The 18,106-nt window shown below is 31.3% G+C and overlaps 3 protein-coding genes across 3 annotated transcripts; 1 reads left to right on the plus strand and 2 right to left on the minus strand.

Moving 5' to 3' along the window:
* Nucleotides 1-1,437: 1,437 nt before the first annotated feature.
* Nucleotides 1,438-4,339, minus strand: TRIADDRAFT_52143 (uncharacterized protein; the record flags this gene model as incomplete). Its single annotated transcript, XM_002108760.1, has 4 exons — nt 1,438-2,102; nt 2,200-2,332; nt 2,748-2,885; nt 3,884-4,339. 4 exons carry the CDS (start codon nt 4,337-4,339, stop codon nt 1,438-1,440), a joined length of 1,392 nt encoding a protein of 463 aa, XP_002108796.1.
* A 1,035-nt stretch (nt 4,340-5,374) lies between these two features.
* Nucleotides 5,375-10,575, plus strand: TRIADDRAFT_52144 (uncharacterized protein; the record flags this gene model as incomplete). The annotated part of the gene is made up of 7 exons (XM_002108022.1): nt 5,375-5,401; nt 6,143-6,233; nt 6,474-6,952; nt 8,119-8,256; nt 8,616-8,669; nt 9,157-9,289; nt 9,890-10,575. 7 exons carry the CDS (start codon nt 5,375-5,377, stop codon nt 10,573-10,575), a joined length of 1,608 nt encoding a protein of 535 aa, XP_002108058.1.
* Nucleotides 10,576-12,597: 2,022 nt separating this feature from the next.
* Nucleotides 12,598-18,106, minus strand: TRIADDRAFT_52145 (uncharacterized protein; the record flags this gene model as incomplete). Its single annotated transcript, XM_002108761.1, has 7 exons — nt 12,598-13,248; nt 13,365-13,448; nt 13,778-13,960; nt 14,680-14,784; nt 14,932-15,006; nt 15,994-16,182; nt 18,023-18,106. 7 exons carry the CDS (start codon nt 18,104-18,106, stop codon nt 12,598-12,600), a joined length of 1,371 nt encoding a protein of 456 aa, XP_002108797.1.

The following is an 18,106-nucleotide window of genomic DNA, read 5'->3' on the forward strand; positions in this document are numbered from 1 at the left end:
AAGAAAAACAAATATTGCAACATTTCTAACCTACATTGAGAGACAGGTTACGAAGAAAGAAAGGATTGCCTTTGAATTTTACTTTTCAATGCCGCTGTAGACGATGTACTAGACTAGAATGAGACTTTTCCTATAGCCTTGCTACCCTAAGAGTAAAAGGCCAATGAATTTTCAGAGAAATTTATGAATGGTTGTTTCATGAGTATAGGACGCAGTGAATTCAATCTTATCTATTGGGCGTCAATCTTAGTCGAGTAGTTAGCCAATAGAAGTTCTAGCCTAAATGATTCGTGGTTTATTCGCACGTAGTGCACTAGCAATGCGTCACCCTCCAACGTTGTTAATGACATCAACTCTTCAATGGCGTAAAACCAATTGGGGCTACTTTATAGTCTATTTGTAATGTAATAAGGCTCTACGTTGAAATATTCTCTGTCTTTTTTATATCAAAGACAGAGAATTGCAGTGAATTAATGGCAATTGCTGTGATTTGATTTAAAGTCGATAGTCCCATTGCTCTGTTGAAGAAATGTCCATTACGTTATCTAGGTTAAATGTCCATTAATGGCTTATAACATCAGCCATAAAATATTGATACAAATAACTTTCTATTTTTAGCGGCAGATTACTGAACTGGAGTATTCTGAACTCACCTCTATTTTTCATTGAGAACAATCTTCAATGTCAATTTTTATTCCTCTCAGTAATTTAAATAAGTTACACTACTTTGTGTTAGGCTATTACTGTTTGAGGATAATGCTTGTAGTTTTAAAATTCAACTTATAAAACCATTAGTATGCAATGCTTTCTCAAACCACAGCATATCAAATTGTTATGAAATTGTATTCTTTAAATTATTTTAAATCCATTTCGATCTCTTCTCTGAATTAAGGACGTGCAAGATTTTATTTTTCGTTACTTTACCGTGGCTAACAGTTTTTATGCCTATGACTAACTTGAGATTCTATTTTAGCTAGTTTACGAAATCGTTTATTTTATTAGATTGCTACAATATTTACTGAATTGCTATAAACCCAACATGAATAATGATAATTAAAATGATTTTCTTATTATAAAATAGTGTACATAGTATTTGAGTGACTTTACTTTATTATTCTAATTATTCCTAACTATATAAAAGAGACATCAATTTAAAATCACTCTGTGGGTTAGACAATAAATTATTATGTTATCAGGCTGGCAACTAACATCTATGCGCAGTACAATACTGTAGGTTTTACCGGACTCAACCCACTAATAGATTCCACAAATTCCGATTATTTCTTAATTAAGTGTAAATGAGCAAGGCGAAAAGTTTGCCTAACAGAGTATGCCATGTTCCTTACCAGCACTATTGCATAGATTAAATAGGTAACATCACATTCCAACTTTATTTAGATCTACCGTATGTTATTTGCTGTGATTTCAGTTGGGAACTTATAATTCCTCATGTTTGTGTCGCTGTTCTTTTCCCGTATTATCGCCTTCGTCTTCGAACATTGGCTCATCATTATCATCTTCCATTTCATCATCTATTTCTTCTTCATCGTCATCTGCCCCATCTCGGCCTTCCATTTCCTCCATATGTGCTTGTTTTTCTCTCTCTTCTTCAGCCAATCTTTCTTCTAATATTTTTTCCCATTCTATTTTGGGAGCAGGTTCTAAAGGACCTGCAGGGTCCTCCATATTTCTAGCAACTCCTTTAAGATTTTCAATCGGCATATTTAATACATCCTCTTTTGTGTAATAACCTTTACCTTCAGGATCAATAAATTTCCGAAATAATTCATCTGCTTCCATTTGCCAAGAATCAGATAGCTCTTTATACAACACCTTGCTAAATTCTTTAAAGGTTATACGCCTTTTTTCATTCTCACGAAATGGGTCAAGTAAGTTATTACGAACAACCATAAGATTCTTATAGCCTAAGTCGATCGTTCGATCCCCTTCTTTATACGTCCAATGGATTGGTGCTTCACTCATTGGGGGTAAATGCTTTATATCTAAGTCATCACAGCCACTTGAATTGAAGAAACTTGTAGGAGAAAACAGCGTCGTTACAGATATTGTTCTGTTATACGATCTTACTTGATGAATATAACCTAGGTGAGAGAAAAGGAGAGTTAACACAGCCGTATTCTCTTGGCGAAAAATGTATCTTTTGGTCTATTATCGACAATTTGTTTATAGTCAATATACCTCCTGGGATATAGATACAATCGCCCGCTCTTAATGTGGCGTATGTCCAGGGTACTCGCTTTAACATTGGACGCTTTTTCATATCTACTTTTCTGACGTTAAGATTAGAGTATCCGGAACCAGATCCTGGATCCTATTAATAAATAATGTTGATCGATTAGTTTCCATGTATAAGATTTAGCTTAGGATTTACTGTACATTTACAGATGAATTACTAATCTCAGGTAAAATCTTAGACTTTACATTTTGTTTGAAATAGAGATACTTGTAATATCGATGGTGAATCATCATGAAATCCTAAAAGGAATTAAAGATTGAATAATGAAATAGCGAAACAAGGACTCTTTTAATATTTTGGCTGGTATTTTCTTGCTTTACACATTACTCTTTTTACTACCTAATTCTAAATCCTATGGCCTATGATCTAGATTCTAACATATTTTACAAACAAGGCTGAAATTGGCAAATACAGTCTCAGAAATACTGTAATAACGCTATCGAAAAATAACTTCAATACTGATATCAAATTTACAGATTACTTAAATTACCTTTCTTCCGTGGACTAAACAATGAATGTTATGATCAGCATCGAAATGAACTATGGAGTTTGTACCGCCAGAGCCAATCCATAAATTTGTCTCTTGCAGATAGGTTTTAAAAGTTCCACATAAAACGCTTGGAACAATCTAAAATTTAAATAGAGAGTATTTTTATCGCTATAAAGAAAAAACTATCAGCAGTGTAAACTGTAGTACACATTGTAACAAAAATTTCCTTAGTCTTTAATCAATGCTGAAAATGAATCCAATAGCAAAATATAATATCATAGCAACCTAAAGTAGGTAGCCGTAGTAGATATTAAGCATACGGTACTCTATGCCGAACAAAACAGATTATCTTTATGATAAAATTTTGTATATCGAAATATCGCTAGAATGTACTATGAGGTGAAAAGATCGATTACAACTGTATGGTATAATAACTAATCGATATTCCGCGTAAATCTCTGTATAGTTTCTCGCATCAAGAGTGTCGTATAATTTTTTACGGTCCTATGATTATTAAATACTTAGAATATTTAAGGTAATTTTCAAGCTCGTATACATAAATGATAGGGGTGGCTGTACCACTAATACATTTGTCCACTTTTACAGCCTTAACCAATGGCTTAGATTGAAATATACAATATTGAGAATTATATCCATCACTACGCGCTTTTTGTTTAGCACTTAAAAAGCATCTATACATTGATAAAACCCTATATATGTATCGTCCAACAGGTGTTATCCTGAAGAGAAGGCTGTGGATATGAATATGAGTATTACACACTGTAGCAATAGTACGGGTCAACTAGAAAATTTAAAGAACTACCAATTATTTATGATTGATTACGTTATGGCAATAAAATTTAGTAGCTGCTCCTCCCTTATAGCTTCGAGTGCGAAAACTACAATTAAAATTTCTTTATGTTGTATAGCATCGCGATATATAACTAAGTTAGAAGATTGAGTCTTTGATCAGAAAAAAACAGCCGCATAGATCGATATGATATAGTAGAAAACCTTTAAAATGGCTTAAAAGACATCGTATTGCAGTCTTTAAAACAATTTATTGCTGAGCAGCAATTTGTATATCATTCTAATTCTACAGTATTAGTTCGGTTCTTAAAACTATAGTACCGTACCTGAACTTCAGGTCTCATCGCATCTGGTAAAACTGTTACCACATAGATATCTTCTTTCCTATATTGCTTTAGAAATCCTTTTAATACCATTCTTCGTGGTGAATATGATCGATTCTCTACTTTTCGCTCAACTAAAACATCCAAATCGCCATAATTTTTTAGTAAATAATCATCGGTCCATAACTTTATAGCGGGTGAACCAGTAATGGCGTTACGGTAAACCAAAGGCAATTTGTCCTTAACATGATACTTCCAGAAATCAACTGGATGCAAAAATCGATCGACATATGGTCTTACTGGACCTTCGGGTGGTCTTTGATGCCCGAGACTTTGTAAATGACCTGGCGGACTAGTTCGCCATGGACGATACGGTGGTGGAAAAACCGGACCATCATTTACCAACGTTCCATCGATAAAGCAAAATTTTAACAAGGCAAGAAAAATCAATAACTTCATAGTTGTTTCTTTCAATAATGGTAAAACCAAAGTGTTCGACCAAGAACTGAGTTTTTTTATACGCTAAAAATATTTATCTAATGAATTTAATCGTCAGTTATGGATACTAGTCGGAGCAGTATGATCAATTCAAAGTTTCTAGCGCAAGATGTCTTGATTATAGTGTAACTTCGAGTTACTCTATGTTGCTATCGCGGACAACCAACAACTAAGAATGACAACTCCTGTTGTAATTAGTGAGATTGATATGCGAATGAATCATGAAACTGTACATGCTATATAGTCGTGTTTGCTCAGCGATGTACGTTAAATGCTATAGTATAATTTTTGACCTATAAAAACCAGTCACGTACAAAAGTCGTCGCGACGTTTATGGCGTAACAATTATTACTTATTGTTTCAATTCTATTGTGAATATTCATTATAATTCGTAGTGGGCATTACTTTTTTTAACTGAAAACCTATTAACTAATTCCTTATTGAATGTTAATTCTATCGAGAGATCGACATTTAAAACAATTATGCATCATATTCGTACATACGCGTATATTTGTGATATTAAGAGGGTGTAGATATCGGGCCCAAAATCGGCTACCTGGATTATACGTATTCAACGTGTTAAATCATTAGTATATTAGCATGGTTATAACTATCGTAAACTTCTAGGCTGTCTTTACTAAATCTTTAAATCAGTTCTCACTTGACGGTAGTCATCAAATTATGAATTTGTAGTAGCAGGCTATCTATGCAAAACTATAGATCATACTCAGCCTTCAACGATTATAGCAGATTGAAATTAATTTCATTTTAGAAGATCTCGATCCGACTATTTATGGATATGTTCAAGTAATAAAGAAGTTAATGATTATATTATAGAAGCTAGCGATAATTCTTTGTGAATGAATGATAACAGTCAATATGGAACTTTAATATACTGATTGATAGAATTACCTATAATAGCTAATATACCAATTTAATATGCCTTTTTATATACTACGCTCATAAATAGATTTTATTTAAAAGACAGATTTAAAGATGTTTAATTCATCTTGCATGCCTCCAGTAAGCATTATAAAGTACCAGTAAAATCTGCATTTAATGAGATTTTAAATTCAATCATCCTTCTAGAAGGTGATTTTTCGAAAGTTAAATGGATTGCATATATCCATATCAGACTAAATTACCGAATAACAAACTTCGATAATTTTATAATTTAATAAAGGACATCTTAAAAGCATGCGTAGGAAAACTTGCCATGCATTTAGAGTAAATTGTTAATATTGTTATAACATAACCTGTACGAAACTTTAACCCTACTAGATTTTAGGTTACACAGTTTTAAAAGTGATTAAATGCCTGAATATACGGATTAATCCAAGGATGCAATATACTATATATCTAAGCACGAATGCTTTTTGAGTGATAGGGAATGCTGAAGTCTAGTAGAAAATTTTCAGCTATGATACAAAAATTTAAATAATAGGCTTATCATAATTTTTTGAGCTCGTGGTTTTCAATGATTTTCATTTGATTTTTCTTTATAGCTAATATTTTCTTCTATCGTATCGCTGGAATAACTAGTACTTTAATATTTCTCGATCATTAACTCCTCTATTCATTGTTTGCTGTTTTATCACTTAGTATAAGGAAGAAACATTCATTTTTTTACAACGATGTGAGGAATAGTTTTATACTATTGTCATGGTAATAATTTTAATAGCACAATGTATATACAATTTGGAGATTTTTTGTATTTTATTCGCTAAAATTTAGAATAGCTCTTATAACAATAAAATATTTTAGGCACTGACTTATAATAATTGTTTACCCATTCTCGGACGTGACCAACTAGTCAAGTCAATTATAAGAGACAATAAGTCAATATTGTATGGAAGTAAGAAAGTTGTATTAATAATTGTTCAAGGGGAATATACGATCATGGACTTTACTATCTAATTCTAAATAATACCTTATTTCAAATGCTGTATAGTGAAACCTTGCTTAATATTATTCCTAGTTATCTAAGCACGTATACTCAATTCATTCTAAAAGAATATTGGCAAAAAATTTCTTTCGATAGTTTATAGGGAAGTCATCAACCTTTATCGGATTGTTTGATCTTGTTCCACTACAGAAAGTTTAACCGACTACAGATTAGTAATGAAGTTACTGATCGTTCTTCTGTTATTAAAAATTTGTTCCATTAATACCGTACCATCGGATGGGCCACAATTTCCGCCTACATTTAGACCGTGGCGTACCATATCACCTGGCCATTTACAGAGTTTTGGCAATCAGAGATCACCTGATGGCCCAGTTCGACCTTATATAGATCGATATCTACATCCAGTAGATTTTTGGGAGTATCACGTTAAACATAAACTACCACTTGTATATCGTAATGCCATTAATCGTTCTCCGGCTATTAAGTTATGGGATGATGAATATTTACTTAAAAACTACGGTAACTTGGATGTTTTAGTAGAGAAAAAAGTAGAAAATAGATCTTATTCACCAAGAAGAATGGTACTTAAAGCATTTCTAAATCAATATAAGAAAGAAGATATTTACGTTGTTACCGTTTTACCAGACGCGATGAGGCCTGAAGTTCAGGTACAAATGAAATTAAAATCTAAAGTAAATTGTAAGAGAAAATGAAGCCCAGATTTTTCAATTTGTTGTTGTCTGACAATGTTTGTTACATCGGCTCATTGATAGCTTAGTAAGAACACCATTAAGCTCTATATCCTTTCTGTACTTTTATAAATTGAATGATCCCATCTAATAACTTCAAAAATTATAGCCCTTGAATAGCAACGGTACTGTCCGAATCACTCATAAACAATTCTGGAGGTCCAAAAATTGTTGGTGAGCTAATATAGTATGTTGAAGAAATAAAAGAGTGTAAGGACTTTCATTTCCAGCTACTATCATACTGAATGTCCTCTCTGGAAAATAAGTTTACTTTAGTCTTTCGCTATAGGATGTATTCATCTTGCACACATAGAATTAACCACACTGTCAACCACTCTCTTCGCAGTCTAATATACAAACTAAGATATGAAATTATGGATAGGTCATTTCAGCTATATTTAATAGGGAAGATACATACGTACGTATGATAGTTTATAACTGCCAATTTATTATAGCTATAACTATACGAAAGTAAATTTAGAAACACTTGTTGAATATATTAATGTATAGCGATATCAGGTATCCTATAGTAACTCATACTAGCATGAGTTACTCTGATAAAAAACATACTTTCTACTATCTCATTAAAATATCTGTACTTCTACAAAAGTATTATTTTACTGGCATAAGTAGTCATAGAGTATTAAAATGTAAAGGTTAAATGTGGTATGATAAATATTTTAATCTTATACTATATTGAAAAACCCTTTCCTAAACCTGGCATTATCGACGTTTAAGTTAAGATAGAAGCAGATTCGGCTTTTTCATTTCTCATCTACTATAGAATACTGCGTGTTCCTGTCCGTATTATAACGCAATAGAAGGAATAATTCTGCTTCCCAATTAAATTTTACGCTAAATACAAATCTTGTAGAAAGAATACCTAGAAACGACCGAGATATGTTTTAATGATCGAGGGAATAGTTTATTATTGCCTCTCTATTTAGTAAAATTTCACCAGCACGATCGCAGAAGTCCTTTGAGTTAAAAGAAGTATTTTTTAGATCAGAGAAATTGTAATTTTAAAATAATTTCCCTACGATTCGTACTATTAAATAAAGATATGCTAATTGAATTTCTTATAGATCGTTCCGAGTGTGTTATGCGGAACATTTAAAACCTATCTTCAAGAAACCAATTTATGGATTGGATCTGGTGGCACTAGCTCTATTATCCACTTTGATGCGGATCATAATATTCATTGTATGGTGCATGGAAGAAAGGTATGCAGTACTAGAATAGCATAAATAGTATTAAATAAATAATGATAGAAAGACCTGTTACACTGAGAATACGTAGAACTAATAGTAGAACTTAATTTTAATCAGTAAGCACAGTATTCTTTGTAAAAAGTTCCGCGCTATTAAATTTAACAAAATTTGACGTTGTATCTTGAGAAATCTATCATCAAGTTACGTATCTATTTATTCATTTAACATCCATAAAATTCTGTATTAGCAATCAAATTATGAAGCGTCATGTACGCGTATACTGTATAGAACAACTTTAAAGTCCTAAAAAGCATCATAAAAATCTCTTATACTAATCCAAATTACCTCTTTCTATATCTGATTTCATGTAGGATTTCATGATGATTCATCATAGATACTATAAGTATCTGTATTTTAATCAAAATGTAAGTAATAAGAAAACAGGATTCTATATTTTTAGTGTTAGAAGCGTTTACCGTCTACTATATTTATAATTTATAGCCGTAAGCGATCAGAAAATGATAAATTTTCTAGAAATAGACAAATGATATATCAAAGAAGTCTCAAATTAATTTCACCTTTAACTATAGCACTTAATGTACCTGTACCTACTAGCATTTTCTGCCGTATAATCCACACTAGAATTCAATTAATATCCAATATGGACTAAAATACGATTAGTAGTCATCATCACTAAAAAAATTGTAGTAAAACGGTAACTAATCAATCACTTTAACTTATAAATCCATAAGATTGGTATTACGTTGAGATTTATATTTCCAAGCTAAGGATAAAATTATGTGAAAAATTTTTTTATTTCATTTCAATTTGTTACAGTATATGATCGACAAGTATCAAATTTCTGACTATGAATTAATAATTATCATTCTGTGATATCTTCTCTTATTAAAGTCGCCAGGATCAGGATCCGGCTATTCTAAAATCAACGTCAATAAAGTGGACATGAATTTATATCCTCTTCTAAAGCGAGTCCCGTGGACTTATGCTACGTTAAGAGCTGGCGATTGTATTTACATTCCAGGAGGTAATGCTAAGAATGCATTTGCCGTATTCATGATTATAGTAGTCATAAACCTTATCCTAGAAATAGCAGGCTGTAAGATCTTCGCAAAATAGATACAATTAGACCAGAGGACCTCGACAAAGTGATTAAATAAAGGAGTCTGTATATCTGAATGTGATGCTGCCTTATAATAAGTAGATAATCAAAGTGAACTACTGTATCTTCTTTCACTTCAAATCGATCAGGTTATGACGACCTATAATCGATGCTATTTTACAACGCTCCATTTCTCTTCTTACTGACTGAATAGGGAATTGACCGACATTAATTATAAGATGCTAATGAGAGTTGTATCAGTTTTATGTATTTCTAAATAATAAAAGAGCCTACAATTTATCTGTTATCTTATTCAGTCGCATTTCTAATCTCAGCAGTTTTATTGATTTGCGAGATTTCAAAAAAATAGTAACTGTAACTCTTTTATTTAACCATTGAACTCTATAGTTCAAATAAATGCAAATGCTTTTCTTCAAAATACAGAATTTTTTCCTTTAATATTTAAGTATCTGTAATGTAGCTTCAATAATAATCTCACTTAGCAATTCTTGATCTCTCCTTTAGGATACATTCACCAAGTGAAATCATATAAGAGGAGCATTTCTGTTACTACTTTATTTTCTCCAACTAAAACATTTAATTCGAGCGGCTGTGAAAATTTAACTTTGAAGTATACACCCATGAGTGAAGCACCTATCCACTGGACATACAAAGAAGGAGATCACACTATCGATTTAGGGTACCGCAACTTAGTAATAGTCAGAAAAGACATTTTAAAGTTATTTGGGTTAGTTGCAAAGGGAAAAGCAAAAATTACGAAAGAAATGTTCATGAAATATGGAGCTAGAGAACTTTGCGAAGACTGGCAAAGACCGCCATTAGAAGTGTTTGAAAAGTATTTTGACCCTGATGGGAATGGTTACTTTACACAAGAGGATATTGAGCAATTACCTATTGCATCACTGAAAGAAATTGTCAGAGCTATAGAAAATCCAGCAGGACCTTTAAAGGCCGCTGAAAGAATAGATTGGAACCAAGTGTTAGCAGATAGACAAGCATTAGAAAAAATGGAAGAAGAAGAGCTAAGAAGAAGACAAGAAAGGGGTGAGGACGAGGACGAAGAGGACGAAGACGATGATCGACGAGAAGAGAGTGATGATGATAGTGAAGGAGAAGACGATAATGATGGACAACGTGACCTTCAAAATGAATATGATAGAAAACAACAGCATAAACACGAAGAACTTTAAATTATTTTATTACCAATCATTATAATTGTTAACCATAATACCATGTATAAGTGATAAACTAGATTTTAATGAACATTGACAGGGTAAAAACTCGTATTTTTATGATTTATTTCTGTCTTTGTAATGAATTATTTCATGAATCTGGTAATCCTACTACACAGTAATGAAAGCTTAATTAGGAAGCTCCTAATAATTTTTAGCCTAATCTTTAACTTTTGATTAATAACCTAGAATGTACATAATTTTGACCGTTAGGATTACATTCTACCGAAATGAGACTAAATGACATTAAAAGATCTAGTTAAAGCGTAAGCAATTGGTCATCCTTTATGATTCCAAAATTCTAATCTTTTCGTCAATTTCGACTAATACAAGTATGATGTTAATGCTATTACGCAACCATAATTAGCTTTAAAAAAAAATATTAATGCAGCTATTCACGTATTCCAATAACTTAAGTGCAACGGTTTTTAATGACTTCTATTCCATAACCTTCTTTTATTAGGCAACTACAGCATTTCCAAGTAGTTGTTAAGTTAGCATCAGGATGGTGATAGTAAACTTATAATTGTGAAGAAACTTTGATTATAGTGAGCAAAATACTAAATCTTAAGTTACTATACGATTAATGATCCAACATACATAAATATAAATTTATCAACAATTTCTTATTCTGCAATGAACAGGACTACATCAGTAGTGTTTCTTTCATTACCATATTAATATGTATAGTATCTATATGCACATATACTCATCTACATTTTAAGGATTTGTCTTAGCAACTTTAAAATTACCTTTAGTATATCCTGGCTTGACGTTCAAATATTTTAAATTACAACACGATAAAAGATAGTTCATAGCATGCGACGAATTAAAAAATTAGATATAAGTTTCACTTTAATCTCGTCACGACGATTTTTTGATCATTTTACATTGCTGAATTAGTGACTGTGCCATCGTAACAGCTCATACTACATTAAGAAGTCGGATAATTGGACATGAATACGAGCTAGATATTTCGCTATTTCCATTTGATCAAGTTAAGATGATGAGCCAATGTCTCGTTACTTCATGGGGATTGAATGATTTAACTAAGGCATACGCATATCTCATACTATAATTTATTAAAATTAACATAAAACAAGCTATCAAAACTTGGAAGTCGATATATTATTTGCCTCCCGTATTACATAATATTAGTAACTGAAATAATTTCATAGATTCAAAACATGTTATTGGATATAAGCCATTTTTACTATAGATTATCCTACTTATTACGGATTTAAATTGGCATAGTTGAAATGATTACTAAGTGTTCACTACTTGTAGTAAAAAATGATTAGAAAATTAAACTAAACTAATTGCTTGCATATATGCTATTTCAAGCACCAAGAAACAAACAATTATTACAATACATTTATATAGCTACCATGACGTAATATATAATTAATATTAGGGAAAAGTAGATTAAATTAGTGTCATCATTAATCAATAGCTACATCATTATAACGTAGATATTAGTCATTTTCTGTAATTATAATTCTTGAATAGGCCTTCAATTATGAGAGCTAGTATAATATAATGGCTTCATAAAGAAATCCTATAGCATTAGTTTAATTGCTGTAGACCTTCAACGATGGGCTATCTAAGTTGGCTATTTAATTATTAGATACACTGATAAGATCATTATCGATTTTAAGTTTATGGTATTTGAGTTGTATTGAAAGTCCTGAAAAAACGAGGCTACAAATTTATGGTAAACTGGCAGTATTTCTACTTTCTACTGAAAATTTGCAACATGAAATAAATCAACATTTTTATGTTAATATCGATAGTCATCAGTATGTACTCGTAGGTGTACCTGATCAAAATATTAAATCGTAATACGAGTATTAGTATAGGTCTATAGTCTGAATTTAAATATATATTGTCAAATTTTATCATAACGATATCGACACAATGTCAGATCATATACGAAATGATTTCTAGTTAGTACTAGATAATACAATCGAAATGACGATATTAAAATGCTGCATTTTCGTATTCCAAGTCTTCATTTTCTTCTTGATGATGGACTGTAGTTGCTGTATCAACTGGATCTGCGTGATTTGATTCTGCAGGTACGTTGACTTCGACATGAATTGTTGAACTCGAAGGTTCATGTTCCTCATGGTGTATTTCGCTTCCCGTTAATTGATGATGATCATCACTATCTGTTGGTAACGAAGCAGGTTTTTGTGCCGACTCTGAGCTTACATCGACTTCTTTAACCGATGCATCGACATGATGAGCATCTTGAGATGGTGCTGAATCAATATTATCGGTGGTTGGAGATGGTTCTGCTGTAGGTTGGGCAACATTTGGACTATGAGGTTCTTCAGGAGCTGGAACTTTCTGGATATTCTCGGATTCAACATCAGATGATATCGGCGATTTGCTATGATCATCTTCTCCTGATAATGGACCTGAGCCATTACTTGGTGGCACAGGAGCTGTACTTTCATCAATAATCTTATTTGAATCCTCGGATGGTATTGGCGTTTTCTCATTCAGGACTAAATTCTCTTTTGGTTCGGATCCTTTCAGACTAGTTTCTTCATCAACATCACTTGGTTCATCTTCGTAATGGCGATAATAATCAAGTAACAAAACTGAACAAAAAATTCCAAATACCTATAAAATAATGCAAGAAAATTATACCAAATATTTGTGATAGCTTAATAGTGGAATCTATCAAATGATTTGGCAATCATTCATATAGAACAATTATTTCAGTTTTATATTCGTACCTGAACAATTGCTACCGAGATGCCAATACCAAGAATAGCTCCACTGTGCTCACTGATGTGCTGCCGAATAGCAAATTGACATCCCTGTTAAAGTAATAAATCAATGGCATAACACTTAAGATTTCGCGAAATCATCCCTATATTTTCTTAATAGCTATAGTCTATTGTTAATAGAATCATAGTGGTTGCATCTTCGCTATACTAGAGTCTTTCATTACTGTCTTGCTAGGTGGATTTTATACAAGATGTATAAATAAATAAGTAAAATAATATCAGTGTTGACATTATACGGTACTCATACTAGAACTCTTTACAATAGTCGATAGAAATATACACAAATACGTTCATGCGAATATATCGCGCTAGTTGCACGTTTGCGCTATCTAATGCAGCCAATCTGTAAATATTCTTACTCGAGTATAAATTCCTCCGGCTGGGTTGGTTACATTTCGTACTCTAGAATCCTCGCCACATCCATCCACGTAATATGCAGGTCTACAACATGATGATGGTACTGCATAGGGTTTAAAATCCTTATTTGCATTCCATAACGACTGAGCCCAATCGGTATAGTTGTTAGCACCACAGCAAAAGTACTATAGGCAAGTCATCGTGAATAGATGTTTTAGAAAGCAATCATGTGAGACGGAAAATCACTTAATTTGAGATTTTAGAAATAATGTAGTGCTGTATTATTTATAAATTCTACGTTACAACTTTAGTAAAGATATTAAAATTCGCATTTCTATAACTTCTAAAATACAAGAAATCATTTATCAGACAGAGCTCATCTAGTAGCTAGTATAACTTTTAATTTATGTGAAAAAAGATTAAAATTTTGGTGGTAATTCGCAAAGGATAAAATGGTATGATTTTTCAATTCAAATTTAATTCATTTTAATATGTAATTAACTAATTAATTAACTGATTATGGAATTATGAAAAAAAAAGCTTGAAATTAAATAAAATATTACGTAAGCCAGAAACGATAAAATTTTACTAGTAGTTAAGTAAGATAGGTAATTAAGAAGACATTCAAGTTCCTAGTAAATAATCACATCAAAGAGTTATGCGGGAATATGGTAACAACATTTCTTAAGTAAAATTGTATCATTAAATTATAGTCCCAATAGCTCATCTTTATTATCTTCTAATTTAGTAAAGGGTAAACGATTAAAGGACCCTTAAAGCGCAGATGAATTTCGAAAGTATTCTATTTCATTTAATTGTTGATATTAGCAAATACCACTAACGACACTTTATCTAATCTTCAGACTTGGCTAATTATCAGAAATATTATTAAAGATGAACTTACTCGATGTTGGATTGCATCTAAAGCCTTAGAAAGTGGTGCATTCGATGGTTTACCATATTTTTCGATTACGTCAGTTATTAATGACGTGGTTAATTTTTGTATTTCCTATTTCATTCATCCATTATCATTAATATATGTAGAAAATGCCATGAACAAAAGTGATAGAAGATTAAATCTCTTAACATAACGTAAAGGTATTTAAAAAGTATTTTTTCAGATAAAATGATTACGATAACTGGCAAATGGTTATACCTGTCCTTGATTTACACCTGCCCAAACTCCAGCTGCAATTTCTAATAGGCAGACGATAATTAAACCGCTAGTAAACTATAGCAAACAAGTAGAGTGAGTTACAAAACCGATCTGTTTTACAGAATATAGCATTAGATTCAAATAAATAAGATCCCATAGATAGATCGTTGGAAAAAGCGATTTTTATCGTTTCATCCAATTATTTTTGCATTAAATACTGTATTAAAAGAGCTAAATGTACTTGTTGGGTTATAAATTCTGCTCGAAATCTTATATCTTATTATTAATGAAATACTGTGATAATATAATGAACTACTGTCCTGTTCAGCTCTAGCAGCCATATCAACTTAAGGACATATCAAACTATTATAACTGCCCCTTCCTTAGCTAAATTAGTAGATAGAGCAACTTGTCCGATTAAGTTTTAAGAATAAACTAAGGTACGCTGTTGCACTGCGTTTCTTCGTTATTCTTAGCCTCAAAATTGAACAGAAACAAAAAATAAGTTATACTAATTTGATCTATGATCTGTGATATCAGCTATGATTTCAGTAATGAAGATATAACTGTAATGTTCTATATCAGCATTTTTATCTTTAAATGAATTGTTAGCTTGCATCTTAATTCTTACAGACGGTCTAGGTGTAAATTAATGATTAATGTAAGCTCATGAGTATGACTTTATTACTAAATAAATATTTCGTTTTTGTGTTAACATCACATTAGGTAGTTCTAAATCTGGCTAATATAAATAGAAAGTCAATATTATGTCTAGCAACTACAATTCCATGGAGTGGACTTATAAGGCGAATGTAGGTTATAAAATTACAACTGATAGGGATTGATTTGGTTTTAGCAGCTGCAAAATAAAATTTTGTTTCCATCACGTCCATCATATAAAATTTATTTTAAATTTTGATACGGTAATATTGTGCTTTATCATGATAATCCGATAAAACGCAAGTTATATTTATCAAAAAAGGTACTATAACTTGCTTGATAATGCCTGAAATATGAAGTTTACTTTATTAGAATAGAGAAATGGCTAATAATATTATTTACCATCCCAATCAGACATGCATGTTCTTGATAAGCACCGAACCATCCCAAGAAACCGATTAAGCCAATAAAACATCCAGACACAATAACTAGAATCGTTCCAGTTCTAAATAAATTATTTGTTAAAACCGATGTGTTGGCATTGGAAATTAATATCCAGACTCCAACACCAACAGTCGTAATTCCCATAATCTATAAAAAGATCAATTAAATGATAACATTGAGAATGGCTATTTTGTAATATATATTTATACGAGCATAGCTGTAGGCTATCAGTGAAAATCAAAGTTAAATGATGCTGGTGAATGTTTTAATATTTTAATAATTAAACATTTTAACATGTCACTAAACTGACGATAACCTTGATTTTTGTAAGCTAAATATTGCATTAAAATACGGGATATTGCGTATTAGATATTATGTTCGTAAGAAACAAACGAAACGACCTTTATTACCAGCTTTTCAAATACTAAATTGTATATTAAACTAGTAATTATGGATAAAGTGCAACAGTGGGCCGGCATATAGACTATCGTAAGTGATAAACTGGAGGTGATGAAGCTCTAGCTAGTTATCATATTAAATTAGAAATTATTGCACCGTATTTTGGAAATAAAATTCAAGAATTAAGCAAAATTAGTTAAATTAATTTAGTGCGTTTGTATTTTATATTTTATTATTAATTAAATTGATGACAATCAAACAAGTTAAATTTATCACTGGAATTAGAGATAAATAATTGCGGAATTAAAATTTATTCAAATTTTACCCTATTATAAATTTACTAGATATGTTTCATTATCAATAATTTTATAATCTGAAGATAGACCTAAATCGCAGCTGATTGCAGCATATTATTCATCGTCACGATCTGATAAACTAAAACTTTCAATCTCGATTTGTGTTCATATCTACATTCTTCCGTACAGTGCGATATAAACTTAATTCATGCACAAACAATTACATGCTGTATAACTACGAAATAGTTTTACGATACATCCATCAAATACAATTATAAACCATTCTTAATCTATTTAAATTACATATCTTTTGTAATAAGTATTTTAGAGAAATTAAAATTAAGCTCAATCAAAAAATACCAGCAAATAACTGTATGTAGAAGGGTGGCATTTCTTGTATACAATTGTAGTCCTGACTAACCTCTTCTATAGCTTTTTTATCGACGTATAGTACCACGCTTTTAATGCATTTTCTAATTTATAGCATGGTGTTAAATAATTTTGATATGTAGTACTGTACCGATTTCTATTCGACAGTAAGTAATATTTCAATCAATTGTAAATTATTTATCGATATCTAAAATGATGTTTCATTTATTATAAATTAATTTCTACAGGAATATATCTACAGGATAACTATATTAGCAACCTAATGCCTGTAAGATATGTAAGATGTTATAACTGCTAAGGATAAAGTAATACTAATAAATAATGTGAATAGATACGACCTAATCTTCTATTAGGATTGAGACTTTTAAAGTTGGTCTTTTATTATATGTCGAAACCAGGATACTAAGTAGCCCGATTGAACTATTAATATATGAAACGATGATGAGAAAAAATGAAAACAGTGCAAGTAAATGTTACTTTTAGGTCTGAAATTTTTAATTACAATCTTTTTGTATTAAATCCTGATTGAAAATGTTCCAAGATTTGGAAGAGAATTTTTGCTTTCTACTTAAAATAAGATGTACGGAATGTTAATCTATGACGACTGACTATATTCTTTGTACATCTTAAAGAAGTAGCAGGATCTTAGCGGTATTAGATGATTATTTGCTACTAGGCTAGTAGTAATAATTTAATGTTAATTCGTGGCACATGGGAAATTTAAATTGATCGATTTCAAAAATCGCAAAATATGAAAACCAATTAGCCAGTTTAGGAGAATAGAATTACGGGAAAATGCTATCTTAAAAATATGAATAATATGTTTTGATTTATCTTGTTACTTTAAGCTATCGAATCGCTAGTAAATTATACACTATCAATCTAATTAAACTATTTTTTACCCAAAAGACGATATTAAAGGCAAAAAGGGACCAACGGGCATATTTCATTTTGCCTTTAGCTTTTACTTCACCTTTAATAGCCAT

The sequence above is a fragment of the Trichoplax adhaerens genome, genomic scaffold, assembly GCF_000150275.1.
Source record: "Trichoplax adhaerens TRIADscaffold_1 genomic scaffold, whole genome shotgun sequence".
Lineage (NCBI taxonomy): Eukaryota > Metazoa > Placozoa > Uniplacotomia > Trichoplacea > Trichoplacidae > Trichoplax > Trichoplax adhaerens.